This window comes from Macaca fascicularis, chromosome 19, assembly GCF_037993035.2.
Source record: "Macaca fascicularis isolate 582-1 chromosome 19, T2T-MFA8v1.1".
Classification (NCBI taxonomy): domain Eukaryota; kingdom Metazoa; phylum Chordata; class Mammalia; order Primates; family Cercopithecidae; genus Macaca; species Macaca fascicularis.
The window spans coordinates 2037027-2052400 of record NC_088393.1 but is presented as its reverse complement, the minus strand read 5'-3'; the positions used below and the strand labels follow the sequence as shown (position 1 = coordinate 2052400).

The following is a 15374-nucleotide window of genomic DNA, read 5'->3' as shown; positions in this document are numbered from 1 at the left end:
AACTGCAAAAAAAGCACCCAACTTTCGAGAGCTACCCACGATCCATCCATGCATTCAACGACTTAGGGAGCGTTTACTCTGCGCAGGTACAATCATGGGCGGGTCTTCTCCCAACGTCAAAGGCCCCCACAGGCCTCGGCCTGGTACTGCAGCCTCCAACTCCAGAAGGCAGGCAGCAAAGGCTGGAGGTCCTCAGTCGCCCACCCCCCGGGAAGCCCTAGCTGCACGTTAATTGCGCAGAGGGGGCCCACCAGGCCAGGCACTCACCGCCGCTGGCGCCGCCTCCCTCGGGCGCGCCGTCTCGGGCCTGCAGCCAGTCCCAGCAGGTCTCGCAGTAGGCACGGATCTGCTCCAGCACGTGCAGGACGCGCATCTCCTTGCGTGCCAGGCCCTGGTCCGGCTGCGAGAAGACGATGTTGTGCAGCGCCGCGTTGGCGCGCATGCGTGCGTCTTTGGCGCCCGGTGCTCCTGGGGCCCCGGCGCGACCCCCGGCCGCGGCCTCAGTGCCGTGGAGGATTTGCAGCAGCAGTGGCAGACAGCCCGAGCGGCGCATGGCCACGCAGCTCTCGGGCGAGCTTGACATGGCCAGTAGCGTGCGCGCTGTATCCTCCTGGTCGCGCGTCGCCAACATGGACAACAGCCAGAAGACCACCTCCACCTAGGGGGAGGGCAGGGTCAGGGTGGGGTCCCTCACCTGCCCCCGCACACCTGGAAACCCGGTGGGAGCCCTGTGACCCCACGCACAACTGGGGACGGATGGGGGAGGTGGTGCCAGGAGGCTGCACACGTGCTTCGGGGAGGCTGGCCCCCCTCACCTGGCATTCCTAGGGTGGCAGCACTCAGCCAAGGGACTCCACAGGGACACCTATGGTGCCCCACTCAGCCCCCCGCTACGGGATGTGTTTCCCCATCCACTTCGCCAGGCCCCCAGCTTCTCTGTAAGCTGCACGCCAGGGAGGGGCCTTCCTACACCCAACGGGGTGCTGGATGGAGGCCTGGGAGGGCACCACATCTGGCAAGGATGCAGACCTGATCCCCCTCCCAGCCCTGACAGCTGCGCCTGCCCCCGTTCCGCCCTCCCCCTCACCTTGCTGTTGCCCGGTTGAGGGGTGCCATCCTCAGGGTGTGTGGGGACCTCTGTCTCCGGGTCCTCGTCCACCGGCACAGACTTCACCGCCAGCAAGGCCTGCAGGGAGAGGACCAGGGTGGGGGAAACAGTCCCAGAGCACCCCAAAAAGCACCCAGCCTGCTCGCCCATGATGATGTGGGTGGGGGCAAGCAGGACTCTAGGAGCCCCGTTCTGCCTGGGCCGACACCACCCCTGGGCCCTGGCTCTGCCCCATTCGGTACCTGGGGCTCTGTCTGCTGCACTCGGTCCTGCGCCTCCAGCAGCTCCTTGTCAATCTGCTCCAGGCGCGAGGCGCGGATCTGCTCACGACAACAGGAGGGCGAGTGCTGGGGCTGACCCCGCCCCCGGCTCCGACCCCGCCTTCTCCCTGGGATGACCCCACCCTGGGAAAACCCCACCCCGGGCTCTGACCCTGATTCTTCCTGAGGTGACCCCGCCCCAGGCCCTGACCCCACCCCTTCCTGGGATGACTTCGCCCCTGGGCTCTGACTCTGTCTTCTCCCTGATCCAGCCCTGCCTGCTCCCTAAGCCCTGCCTCCTAAGCTATGACCCCACCCACTGTCTTAACCCCGCCTTATCCTTCTAGACCCTGCCTTTATCTAGCCCATCCCAGGCTCTGACTCCTCCCGCTTCCCATTTGGGCTCCACCCAGAACCTAGACCTCATCCTTCTAGGCCCCACCCACCCACTGATCTGGCCTTGCCCACAGGCCACGCCACCTTCCACTGTCCCACCCCCCTCACCCTTGTGCTCAGGCTCTGCTCTGAGACTCCTCCGACCCCACCCACCAACACCTCCAGCTTCTGGCTCCGCCTGCTGAACTAGACCCCCCCCACCCGCCAAACCAGGAGGCATGAGACTCCTCCCATTATCCCAGACCCCGCCCATAGTAAATCTCTGCACCCTGATTTGCCCACTGGCACAGGGCCCCACCTATCACCGCACCGCCCCACCCCGCCCACCACCGCACCTGTGCCCGCTGCACCATCTCGTCCGAGGTGCCGAAGCGCTCCTCCATCAGCGAGCGGATGTGCTGGGCCTCGAACTCAAGTTGCTGCCGGATCAAGTCCATCTGCATCGAGAACTGCTGGGAAAGGCAGGCGGGCGGGCCACGGTGAGGGGCGCCTGGGCCACGCCCCGTTCCTCCCCACGCCGCTTCCTGCAACCTAGGTGCGCAGGCGTGCTGCCCCCTCCCTCCCCGGCCCGCTCACCGTCTCCACGTGCGGCAGCTCGTCCAGGCGCTTGGACAGGCCCTGCAGCTGAGAGTAGTACCAAAGCTTCTCCTTCTCCTCCTTCTCAATCTCATTCAGCAGCAAACACCTGGGGGAGCAAGTCAGTGGGGGCGGGCTCAGAGGGCGGAGCCATGTATATGTGTTTATTTTGATATTTGTACTCACTTGTTGGCGCTTACTGTATGCCAAGTTGGTTTTTTTTTTTTTTTTTTTTTTTTTTTTTTTTTTTTTTTTTGAGACGGAGTCTCGCTCTGTCGCCGAGGCTGGAGTGCAGTGGCGCGATCTCGGCTCACTGCAACCTCCGCCTCCCGGGTTTACGCCATTCTCCTGCCTCAGCCTCCCGAATAGCTGGGACTACAGGCGCCTGCCAGCATGCCCGGCTAATTTTTTGTATTTTGTTTTTAGTAGAGACGGGGTTTCATCTTGTTAGCCAGGATGGTCTCGATCTCCTGACCTCGTGATCCACCCGCCTCGGCCTCCCAAAGTGCTGGGATTACAGGCGTGAGCCACCGCGCCCGGCCCTGTATGCCAAGTTTAACAGGCAACATGGCAATGTCTCCCGTGGCGCTCCCCGCGCTAAGGTAAGGGGGGTGGGTACTGAAATTAATTTGGGGATGCAAAAAATTAAAGGAGAGAAAACAGTCTGGGCAACATAGCGAGACCCCCCTCTCTAAAAAGGAAAAAATAAAAATAAAAAATAAAAAAAATAGCCGTCGGCCGGGCCCGTTGGCTCACGCCTATAATCGAAACACTTTGGGAGGCTGAGGCGGGAGAATCACCTGAGGTCAGGAGTTCGAGACCAGCCTGACCAACATGGAGAAACCCCCGTCTCTACTAAAAATAAAAAATTAGCTGGGCATGGTGGCATATACCTGTAATCTCAGTTACTTGGGAGGGTGAGGCAGGAGAATCCCTTGAACCCGGGAGGCAGAGGTTTCGGTGAGCTGAGATCGCACCATTGCACTCCAGCCTGGGCAACAAGGAGGAAACTTTGTCTCAAAAATAATAATAAATAGCCGGTCGTGGTGACTCGTGCCTTTAGTCCCAGCTACTCAGGAGGCTAAGGCGGGAGGATCACTTGAGACTGTAGTGAGCCGTGATTGCACCACCACACACCAGCCTGGGTGACAGCGAGACCATATCTCAATAAACAAACAAATAAATAAATAAAGACCGGGAGCAGTGGCTCGCGGATCAGGCCTGTTATCCCAACACTTTGGGAGGTGGATGCGGGCAAATTGCTTGCTTAAGCCTAGGAGGTCAGGACCAGCCTGGGCAATATAGTAAAACTCCCATCTCTACAAAAAGTACAAAAAACTGGCTGGGTGCGGTGGCTCACGCCTGTAATCACAGCACTTTGGGGGGCAGGCAGATCACAAGGTCAGGAGATTGAGACCAACCTGACCAACATGGTGAAACCCGTCTCTACTAAAAATACAAAATTAGCTGAGTGTGGTGGCACGTGCCTGTAATCTCAGCTACTTGGGAGGGTGAGGCAGGAGAATCGCTTGAACCTGGAAGGCAGAGGTTTCTGCGAGCTGAGATCGCGCCACTGCATTCCAGCCTGGGCAACAAAGAGAGACTCCGTCTCGGGGAAAAAAAAAAAAGTACAAAAACTTAGCCAGGGCTGGGCGCGGTGGCTCAAGCCTGTAATCCCAGCACTTTGGGAGGCCGAGACGGGCGGATCACGAGGTCAGGAGATCGAGACCATCCTGGCTAACACAATGAAACCCCGTTTCTACTAAAAAATACAAAAAAATAGCCGGGCGAGGTGGCGGGCGCCTGTAGTCCCAGCTACTCGGGAGGCTGAGGCAGGAGAATGGCGCAAACCTGGGAGGCGGAGCTTGCAGTGAGCTGAGATCCAGCCACTGCACTCCAGCCTGGGCGACGGAGCCAGACTCCGTCTCAAAAAAAAAAAAAAAAAAAAAAAACTTAGCCAGGCATGATGGTTCGCACCTGTGATCCCAGCTTCTCCCTGACATGGGAGGTTGAGGTGGGAGAATCACCTGAACCTGGGAGGTCCAGGCTGCACTGAGCCATGATCATACCACTGCACTCCAGCCTGGACGACAGAGTGAGACCCTGTCTCAAACTATATGTATTAAAAAAAACAAAAACAAAAAAAGAGAGAGAGAAAGCAGTTCCTTTGGAAATTCTCCTGCTTGAAGAAAGACTGAGGGAGGCTGTTCTGCCTCTTATACGTCTCAGATAATTGCTAATCTCCCTCCAGCTTACAAGGTAGCTTCAGGCTCAAAGAGCAGCAGGTGCAACAGAGAGTTCCCTTAACCCCACGGGAGACACGGCCATTCCCATTTTACAGGGCAGGAGTCTTAGGCTGGGAGGGTTTAGGGGAGCTGAGTGAGGTCCCACAGCAGAGTACAGACAACTCCATGCTGCTCTTCAATGGCCCCATCTGACCACACACGACCCCTCCCAGCTGCACACGGTGCCCGGACCCTGCCTCCCTCTGCTGGCCCTGAGCCCACGTTTCTTGGGCCACAACTCTGTCTTTACAAAGACTGCTTTGAGCCCCTCTGGCTCCAGGCCTGGCTGAGCCCTGGCAATGCCTGCGTGTCGCAGACCCCTGGGGACGTCTCCAAGGAGACCTTCCCTCAGCCAGGAACGTCCCCCATCCTCTCTGCACTCCCGCTGAGGTCAGCTGGGCTGGAGAAGGTCAGCCAGTCTGGAGAAGGGGAGGGAGGCCACGTGGGGAAGAAGCTTCGAGGTGGGTGGGGTTTGTTCGGTGGGCGGTGCCATATGCAAGTGGGTGGGGCGTGTGAGGTGTGGGCAGAGACATATGCGTGTGGGTGAATTAGAGGGCAGAGCCCGCTGGGGATGGAGTCAGTCACCAGCTGCCCGAGGCTGGGTTCCCATGCCCGCTCACCGTTCCCGGTCCAGTTCCTCCAGCAGCCGGATGGTGGCCCGGCTCAGCTCCCCAAAGCTGTCCTTGGAAGGCCCGGAGCCGTGTACCGGGCTGCCCTCGGGGGTCTGGGAGGCAGGTTCCGGGCCCAGGGCGGGCGGCTGGAACTTGAGGTTGTACAGGCTGGTGATGTCCATCTGCAGGGCTGGATGGGCGGGGAGAGGGCGGAGGTCAGAGGTCCTGTCTGCCTTTTCCCCCAGCCTCTCCCACTCCCTCTGCGGATGGCCCCACCGCTCACCCTTCAACTGCTCCAGCACCTCCGTCTGCCCTGAGGATACCAGCACGCGGGCCTCCTGCTCCAGTTTTCCCTGTAGGTGCTTCAGGACCTCCTGCAGGGGCACAAAAGAGGGCAGGGGGGCATCGGCCACTGCAATGGGCTGCCGGGGGCCACCCCCTGGGACCCTAGCCCACCTCCTCCATGTAGGCCCCCACCTTCATGCCTGACGTCTCTGTCTCCAGCTTGGACAGGTGGCTGGAGTTGTCCCGTAGCTCCTGCCTCAGGTGACTGTTCTCAGCCTTCAAGGCCTCCACCTGCCGCACCAGCTGCTCGTAGGGTGCCACGGAGCTCGCCATCTTCAGCTCCTGCAGCGTCTGGGATCACAGGGTCAGAGGGTTCAGCTGAGGGTCTGGGGAGGGCACGGTGATGCCTTCCGGACAGCCCCTGACCTAAGCCCCAGCCCTCCTGACTGATCCTAGTTTGGGGGTCTCAGGCAGGAGTCACTGGTGTGGACAAGTACAGGCCCACGTGATGCTGGCCAGGGAATCCCGGGTGCAGAGGGGCAGGTGGAGTGAGAGGTGACCCCAACGGGAGACAGAGGGGCCAGCAGACAGACGTACAGACAGCTGAACCTCCAACTGACCAGTCGACCGACAGACGATGGGACGGCCTCTCCTTCCCAGCCCCCAGGACACATCCTGACAGCCGGACAAACACACAGACAGCTGGGACAGCCTAACCCAGCGAGCCAACTGGCCAGCCCAGCACCCCCAGGCTCACAGCCAGAGAGGGCGACAGACAGACAGACAGACAGACAGACAGACAGGACCCTCTCCCACAAAAGCACAGCCTGCCCAGAGGCTGACAGCCAGACAATGCGGGGCGGACAGACCACGAGCTGTCCCTGCTGATGGACAATAAAGACACCAAGATGCCAATGTGTGACACCTAAGATGTGCAGAAACGGCAGGACAGATGGACCCAAGCCCACCAGCATCACCGCAGCAGCCCCATGCCCCCTCCATCAGTGGCTGGGCTCAGGGTGGCTACCTGTGTGGCCCGCACCCCCTGTGCAGCCTTCAGCTGCTCCCTGCTGGCCCCGGCAGCCCCTGCCCCATCCCTTGGCTCTGCCAGTGCCGCTAGCTTCTTTGTGCCTCTGGCCGTCTTCTGGCTCCAGCCTGGCCTCCCCCTTCTGTCCAGCTGGACGGTGCCTCCTCCCTCGGCTCGGCCCTCCTGCTGGAGCCCCTCCTCACGCCCCCCTTCCCTCTTTGTTCCTTTCCCATCAGCGCTCGCCTCCTCCCTCCGCCTTTGTCTCAGACGTACCAATGGCAGCCCATCCCTCTGCCACCTCCCCCTGCCAGCCTGAGCCCCCTCCTCACAGCGGCCCTGTCCGGCCTGCCTGTTTCTCCCCTCCCTCCTCCACCTGGCAACACACATATATTCACCTGTCATTCATTCTCTGACCCCCAGGTGCCCCCTCATCCTCTCCCCTCCCACCCAGATGTCACTAGGGGCACGGCTGGGACAGGAGTAGAGGTGGGGCCTCAGTCCCAGGTGGGAGGATAGGGTCAGGCTGTCCTGGCCTGCTCAGGGGACCCAGTGTGTGGCTTTCCATGTCATCTGGCTCCTTTCTGGTCTGAGTCTCAGGGACTACCATGTGGCTGTTCCCAGAGGGAGAAATGAGGCCCTAGGAACCGAGGTCTGGCACCCAGACGCTGCCCCAGAGGGGCTGGGAAGTCCAGGCTGGAGGCCCGACAAGACCCGCCCCTCTCTGGCCTTGGGTTGCCCCTCTGAGGAACCTGCAGGGCAGGAGTGCCCAAGGGCAGGGTGGGAGGGGCACAGAGACTGGAAGTCAGATGGCAGAGGCTGGCAGCCGTCACCTCCCACCCTGATCCGACAATGTCCAAAGCTGTTCAGGTCTCCACCGGGGATCCAGTCTGGGGTCGGGGGCTACATGCAGGGAGACCCTGGGGTCTGGCTCAAGCCCCATGTTCTAGCTGAGGTCACCATCCCATACCCAGCCAGGTGGAAGGACCAGATGAAGTGCAAAGTAACACACGTCTGCCTCCTGCTCCCCAAACCCAGGCCTCCCCCACCTGGCTCTTCTCAGCTGACCCAAGCCAAGTCTCAGACACCTTCCTTTTCCCCACGTTTGGTGGTCACTTCTGCGTCCTCATCAGACTGAGCTAGTTCCTCCAAGCTCTGCCCAGAGGGATTGTGCCTCCCCCAGCTCCTGACACCCCTGTCAGGACATTCTGATCAGCCTCTTCCCGGCCTCCCACAATCCCCTGTGCACAGCCAGAGGGAGTTTTAAATGTCACAAGCTAGATCCCATTTTCTCCCATGCTCAAACACCTTCCATGGCTCCCCAGTGCCCTCAGGATAAGCGCTGACTCCTCCATGTACACCACGACTCACTCAGAAGCTGGAGGCTCTCTTCTCTCAGGCCTTTGCACGTGCAGTCGCCCTGCCTAGAGCACCTTTTCTAAGTCCTGCCATCCCACACAGTACAGCTTCTTCCACGAAGCTCTTCTGCCTACCTGTCACCCCCAGGTTGCATCGTGTAGCCTCCTGGGGGCTGGTCTTATTGAGTGGGCTGCATTTCAGGGGAGGGAGGCACGGGTGGGGGGAAGTCAGGCCCAAAGGGGCCTTTCTCCTTCCTTTAATCCAAAACCCCTCTTTCCAGAGAGGGAAACTGACGCCCAGAGAGATACAGCAACACCCCCCAAGACACACAGCAGGCCTGCCCATCCCTCCCTCCGATCGCCTCAAGGGGGTCCGGATGGTGAAGCCCGTGAGTGGGTGTGTGCGCGGGACCGGCTGCAGAGACGCTGACGCCCAGCTCACCGGGGACACAGTTTCCCCTGCAGGCCCCAGCCTAGGGAAACGGAGGGTCCAGAGTCTGTGCTGACGGGCAATGCAGAGAGACGGGGATGGAAACCTCGACGCGAGGCGGAGGTCGCGCCCCCTGCCCTCCTCCCCGAGGACACACACCTGCTTACTTGCAGCTGGGCCGGCGGGGCGCCCGGGCCTGGGGCCTCCACCCTCTGCGCAGCTCCACGGGCCCCACGGGAAATCCCGGCCCGGGGTGGCCTCGGAGCGCCGGCTCCGGGGTCTCCGCGGCGCAGGCAGGGGCTCCAGGGCGGACAAAGCCCGGTCCGGGCCTGGGCAGGCGGCGCCGCCGCTCCTAGCGCTGGGCGAGACCACCGCGAGCGGGGGAGGATGCGGGATGCGGGATGCGGACGAGACAGCCAATGAAGGCGCGGGAAGACGGGCTGGTGCCATGGCAACAGCCAATGGTGGCCCGGGGCGGAGACCAGTGGCAGCCGCGGGGCGTCGGGCCTCCGCGCGGGCTCAGGGGCTGTGTGTGCGGGGGGCGAAACCCCCCGAGGGAAGAGGGTACGCCGAGGACCAAGATTCCTGTGTCCCCCACTTTATTGCAGGGTGCAATGGCCTCTTAAAACCTCCTGCGTCTGGATTTGCACAATTGGAGAGTAAAACGTCAAATCCTGGATGTTACATCAGCATCTTAGCGGAGGAGGGGTTTCCAGGGCAGTGGCCGGGCTGGGGCCAGGCCTGCCCCCACCCCACAGGTCCAGCCTGGCCTGGTGCAGATGCACCAGGATGGCACAGGGTTCGGGTCCAGGCTGGAGCTCCCTGAGGGTCCTGCCTGGTGGGGAGGGGAGGGTAGAGGGGAGGAGGGGCAGGGCCACTGGGGAGCACTTGGGACCCTGCATCTTCCCACATTTCTCCCTGTCTCCCCAGCAGAGCGTCAGATCCTCCTGTAACTTCGGTGCTCCCCACGTCCCTCTTTGTCTCCCCCTCTGTTCTCTGTCTCTCAATCTCTGTCTCCATGTGTCTCTGCCCCGGTCGGTCGCACTCTTAATTCACCCTCATGGACCGAAGGCCAGAGGAGGGAAGGGCCAGGGGTCGCAGGAGTCCCCATCTCCAGGTGTCCTGGATCCTCCATGGGTCCCTGGAGGCCATTTGAAGGTTTAACACACAGAGCCCGCACCTGCAGCTGGGAGCAGCCTTTCCTGCTCTGGACACAGGCTCACAGCACAGAAAGGGAGGCGGCCAGGGCCAGAAATGGTTTTTTTTCCGGGCTGAGCAGCCAGGGCAAATCATTTGCCGCTCAAACCTCAGTTTCCTCCTCTGTAAAATGGGGAGGAGGCGGAAGATTCTGCAAGGGCTGGTGCAGGGAATGACAGGAAAGGGTGGGAAGGTCTGAGCGTTCAATGCCCCGCAGAACAAAGGCACGGGAGGACCCGTGCTGTTTCCTGTTGGGCCTTGAGCTGAAGACCCGAGGGCCCGGTCCTGGGCCAGCACTGCCAGGGGCTGAGAGCACTTAGGCCTGGCTGTCTGGGAGCCCAGACCTGGACGCAGCTGTCCCCACTGGTTGGGTCTCGGGAGGGAATGCAGTGGGCAGACACAGGGGATCTTTTTTTTCTTTTTTCTTTTTTTTTTAGATGGAGTCTAGCTCTGTCCCCCAGGCTGCAGTGCAGTGGCACGATCTCAGCTCACTGCAACCTCCGCCTCCCGGGTTCAAGTGATTCTCCTGCCTCGGCCTCCTCAGTAGCTGGCATTACAGGCACGAGCCACCATGCCAGCTAATTTTTGTATTTTTAATAGAGATGGGGTTTCACCAATTCTCCTGCCTCAGCCTCCTCAGTAGCTGGCATTACAGGCACGCGCCACCATGCCAGCTAATTTTTGTATTTTTAACAGAGATGGGGTTTCACCATGTTGTCAGGCTGGTCTCAAACTCCTGACCTCATGATCTGCCCACCTCAGAGGGGATTTTTTTTCCTGGAGGCTGGAAGGCTGCCCTGAGAAGTGAACAGCAGTGATCAGGAGGAGAGGCGTTCCAGGCTGAGGGAAGATCAACGACTGCTTGGGACACAGGGGGTGTCTGGTGGAGCCATGGGGTAGGGTACGTGGTGGGGCTTGACCAGGTCAAGCCAGGGCAGAGCTGGGCGAGGCTGGAATGGGGTGGGGGATGCAGAGCCCAGGGCCCTGGCTTCAGCTCAGCCTTGAGGTCCCTGTGTCACCCTGGGCATGTCTCATTCTGGCCTCAGTTTCCAGTCTCGTTTACTGGAAGGTGTGTTGGATCATCCCTACCTCTCCCCAAAGAGGAATTAAGTCCCACCTCCCTGTTTAGTTTCAGATGTATCAGCTCCCCAGACCCCCGTCAGGCAGGGGTTTGGGGGATCCAAGGTCAGTCCTGTTCTTGCATACATGGGGAAACTGAGGCCTAGGCCAGGGAACACGTTGCCTGAGTTCACCTGTGCCAGCCAAGCCTCTGGAGTGACATTGAGCCTCCCTCCTTATCCCTCTAGGGGTGGCCAGGGCCTGGAGGGTTGAGGGTACATGGGGGCTGAGACCCCAAGACAAGATGCCCTTGGCCCCAAATCTCCAAAACGTTGTCCCCGAATCCCCCCCCCCACACTAAAATCCTTGACCCTGTAAATCCTTGAACCACAGTCACACTCAGACATCACTAGACATTTTAGAGCCACAAGAACCCCCCACAGTCCCCTAGAACCTCAGGAGGCTGAGAGAGGCCTCCCCCTTCTCCCATTGCAGAAAGCAGGGCCTAGCCCAAGACCCCGACACAGGCTCCTTCCTGGGATCCTCCACGCCCCCTACTGCTGCTGGGCCAAAGGGGAAGTTCCATCAAATGCTCACTCCCCCACCCCTGTCCTGTGACACTCCCCGCAAGTCTGCAGCCTGGCACAGGGCTCACTCTTGGAGTGTCTTTGAGCCTTCTGAGTCTGACCTCGAGCTGTCCTCGCCCCCTTGATGCCTCCTCTGTGCCAGGGGCTACAGGCAGAAACAGGGGCGGCCCCCATTGGGAGCTGGGTGGGGACGGAGAAGGCACCAAGTCATCGTTGGAGGATAGAGACGGGCCCGCCGCGGGCTGGGTGGCCGGGCAGGGCCCTGACCGGTGAGGAGGCCACTGGAGGTGGGGGAGGGGTGAGGTAGGCCGGTCCAGCCCGCGCGCTGAAGCGTGACCGCCGCTATGGGCCTCAGTTTCCCCGGCGGCGAGTCGGCAAACGTGCGTCTCCGTCAGCACCGCGGACAGCTCCCCGGCCCCCGCCCCGCGTTCTGTTGCGGGCGCCTTCGCTCCGCAACGAGGCTCCGGCCCTGCTCGAGGCGTGACCTTGGGCTCCCCGCTGCACCCCCCAGCCTCAGTTTCCCCTTCAATGAGGGATGTCACAGCCGCGAGATTCAGACGATTCCGGAGGCTAGAGGAGCTCTGGGGTAGTGAGCGGACGGATACGAACAGCAGCGGCGGCGAACGTCAAAGCAGGCCACACGCTTGCGCCCAGAAGGGGAAACTGAGGCCCAAAGAGGTGCAGGGCGTGGTCCAGGCCCCCACCCTGCGCAGGGCCGAGCTTCCGCAGGATGCCCCCGCAGCCGCCCCCGCCGCCCCAGCAGGCGCAGCCTCGGCGTCAGCGCAGTGAGGAGGGGTCGGAGGGTCTCCCGCAGAGGCCGAGGGCTGGGCCGGGCGAGTCCTGCGCTTGCGCAGACCCGGCGGTGGGGGTCGCAGCGGCGCGAGAGAGGGGCTTCCAGCGCCACCAGCCTCCCGAGGCGGTTTCTTCGGCAACCGTCTCTACGGCGACGGCACCAGACCCCCGACTCCGCAGCCTCCGCGCCCTCGCCCCGTGCGCCCCCGCCGCCGCGCCCGCTGTTCTCGCAACGTGGACCCCGCCCCGTTCCCGCGCAGCCCGGAGCCCTCCCCAGCGGCCCGACTCCTGCGCCCTACCTGGTCCCCGAAGAAGGCCGAGTGCAGCAGGCTCAGGAGCCCCAGGAGCCCCATGGAGCCGCGGCCGCCCCGGACCCGCCGCGCCCCGCCCCTCGGCCGCCCGGGTGGGGGTGCGGGCTGCGGCCGGGGCCGCCCTGCGCCTGCGCGGAGACGGGCGGGAGGGGTCAGTCCACGGGCCCGGGGCGGGGCTCCTCCCGAAAGGGGCGAGGGAGTCCCGTGGGGTCTGGAGGTGCTCGCGGGGGCTGGGGAGTCTCGCGGGACCGAGGCTGCGGAGGGGCGGCGGGAAATCCAGGGATGGGAGAGAGGGGAGCGGACTCGCGTGGGCCAAGTGGCGCCAGGGTCCGGGTCCGACCGCGCTAGGGAGTTCGAAAGTGGCGGAGGCTGGGGGCCCGAGGCGGCGGGGAGGAGGCCCGCTGGGGGTGGGGGCACGAGACGTCCCACGGGGAACGGGGGTCGCGGAGAGCCAGAGGCGGCGTCGCCCTGCGGTTGTGGTGCGCTGCCCGCGGACGGTCACCATGCGGAAGCTCGGAACCACTCCCGAATCAGCCCGGCCTGGCGCGCCTGAGGTTCATTAGTCATTCAGCAAACATCACATCACCTGCGCACACAAGGCTTGCTGGGCGCCCAGCCGGCGCGCGGGGGACCGCCTTAAGGGGGCGACACGGCACGCGGGCATTCATGCAACAAGCATGTATTAAGCACCTACTGTGTGCTGGGCCCCCTGCAATGAACAAAACAAAACCCTTGCCCTTGGGAAGCTGACGAGGAGACTGCAGCGGGCTGGGGAGAGACGCCAGCGGGGCGGGCAGGGCGCGGGGAGCTGCTGGGGAGATCGAACAGCCCTGGGAGTGTTGGGGGAGAGTGCAGCACGCTAGGGCAGTGAGGGTGGGGAGGCCCCGGGGCAGGTCGCGCAGGCCCTGCGGGAGGTGGGAGCCACCGCGGGCTGTGGGCAGAGCAGGGCCGCGCCCGACTCCAGGCCCACGGGCGCCGGCTGGCGGCTGCGCGGAGAACAGGCCGTGGGCGGTGCCGGGAGAGGAGGGCTCAGGCGGCTGCGCGGGTCGAGGGCTGGATGATGGGGGGAAGATAGGGTCCGGGCAGGATCGGGGGTGCTATGAAGTGTGCTAAGTCCCTGGAAACCAAAGAACGAGCGGCCGGAGAAAGGGGCGCCGCTTTAGCAGGGCGGCGAGGACAGGCCGCCTCCAGCAGGTGGCTCAGCTGAACCCCGGAGACGGGACGCAGCCGTGCGGCCTCTGGGGAGGCTTCGGGGCCACGCAGGACTCCTGCTTCAGAAGTCAGGGGAGGGCGCCGGGTTCACTGTAAACTGCCGTCCAGGCGGGAGGCCGCGGGGATGTGAGAAGCGGCGGGAACCAGGTCAGGGCCTGAAGGCAGCTGACCCGCAGCGCCGGGGCCAGACCGGAGCCTGATGAGGACGGAGCGGCCTGTCTGAGACGGCACGGACGGGGCCAGGCAGGTCTCGGAGAGTCCCCGCAGGTTCTGGAGCGGGGTGTGGGACCAGAGGGTAGAAACGGAAGAAGCGTGGGGCCGGGCACGGTGGCTGACGCCTGTAATCCCAGCACTTTGGGAGGCTGAGGCGAGTGGATCACCTGAGGTCAGCAGTTCGAGACCAGCCTGGCCAACATGGCGAAACCCCGTCTCTACTACAAATACAAAAAATTAGGCCGGGCGCGGTGGCTCACGCCTGTAATCCCAGCACTTTGGGAGGCCGAGGTGGGCGGATCACAAGGTCAGGAGATCGAGACCACGGTGAAACCCCGTCTCTACTAAAAATACAAAAAATTAGCCGGGCGCGGTTGTGGGCGCCTGTAGTCCCAGCTACTCGGGAGGCTGAGGCAGGAGAATGGCGTGAACCCGGGAGGCGGAGCTTGCAGTGAGCCGAGATCGCGCCACTGCACTCCAGCCTGGGCGACAGAGCGAGACTCCGTCTCAAAAAAAAAAAAAAAAAAAAAAAATTAACCGGCGTCGTGGCGTACGCCTGTAGTCTCAGCTACTTGGCAAGCTGAGGCAGAATCGCTTGAACCCAGGAGGAGGAGGTTGCAATGAGCTGAGATTGTGCCACTGCACTCCAGCCTGGGCGACAGAGCCAGACTGTCTCAGGAAAAAACAAAAAGAAGGAAACAGAAGTGTGGATGTGGCCAGAGAGGCCTAAAGACAGAGCCTGGGCCTTGAGTTGGGAGTAGGGCCCAGCAGTGGCACCCTAGTGCTAGTTAAGGGCTCCCACCCCCGCTCCTGGACACCCCGCAAATGCTTGTGGACCTAGGGCGCAACCTGGCCACCAAGACGTGTCTCTCTGAACTGGGGTGGGGGAGGGCAGTATCTTTTTGCTTTAAATACTAATATATATTTTCCCTGATCACACATGCTGGATTCCAACTGCAGAAAACCAAGGGAATTACCCATTAGCACAAGCGCTGGCCACACAGGGGCGTGTGCAGGGAGGGCTTTTATGGACAGAAAACTTCCCGTCAAGGTCCAAACAGTAAATTCTCAGCGTGTGCCCGACAGAAGTAATACAGGTATGAATGGGCACAGCTGGGTGCCAATAAAGCTCTGCAAAAGCAAAGTGAGGCCCAGCACCCATTCCCATTATGCTTTCCACGGGGAGGGGCCCTGCAGCTTGTTGGCAGCTAGCTGCCTCACCGTGGGTGCAGCCCCACACATCTGTCATTTACTCTGCAGATGGACCTGGTAGCTCAAAAGCTCTGTCATTTCCATTGGTTTATTTTTAAAAAGGGCCTCGGCAAGACTTCAAGTGTGCACCACGGTGTACCACTTTTGATTTCTAATGGTCAGGGTTGAAAAACTACGCTGCAGATAAAGCTGTTTCAGCGGGGCATTCACTCATTTCCCACTTTGCTTATCTGAGGCAAAAAGCACCTAAAACGCCTCAACAATTTCATTTTTAAAAAGAATTCCAGGCCGGGCGCGGTGGCTCAAGCCTGTAATCCCAGCACTTTGGGAGGCCGAGGCAGACGGATCACGAGGTCAGATCGAGACCATCCTGGCTAACACGGTGAAACCCTGTCTCTACAAAAAATTAGCCGGGCGTGGTGGCACACGCCTGTAGTCCCAGCTACTCAGGAGGCTGA

At 61.7% G+C, this 15374-nt stretch overlaps 1 protein-coding gene across 7 annotated transcripts in view; it reads right to left on the bottom strand.

Moving 5' to 3' along the window:
* The window catches only part of APC2 (APC regulator of WNT signaling pathway 2), a 28176-nt gene extending 15815 nt beyond the window's left edge, over window positions 1-12361 (bottom strand). Inside the window, exons 1-9 of one of the 7 annotated variants that reach the window (XM_005587403.5) lie at window positions 12268-12361; window positions 5714-5872; window positions 5520-5610; window positions 5246-5426; window positions 2341-2449; window positions 2100-2216; window positions 1351-1428; window positions 1088-1186; window positions 268-658 (exon numbers count right to left, since the gene is read on the bottom strand). In XM_005587403.5, coding sequence (XP_005587460.3) covers window positions 268-658; window positions 1088-1186; window positions 1351-1428; window positions 2100-2216; window positions 2341-2449; window positions 5246-5426; window positions 5520-5610; window positions 5714-5872; window positions 12268-12321 — 1279 coding nt within the window. In that variant the 5' untranslated portion in view covers window positions 12322-12361. Of the gene's footprint in view, window positions 1-267; window positions 659-1087; window positions 1187-1350; window positions 1429-2099; window positions 2217-2340; window positions 2450-5245; window positions 5427-5519; window positions 5611-5713; window positions 5873-6548; window positions 6668-8492; window positions 8709-12267 lie in introns of those variants that run through there. The other 6 variants (XM_074025188.1, XM_005587402.5, XM_074025187.1 and 3 more) reach the window with 6 other exon arrangements.
* Window positions 12362-15374: the final 3013 nt, after the last annotated feature.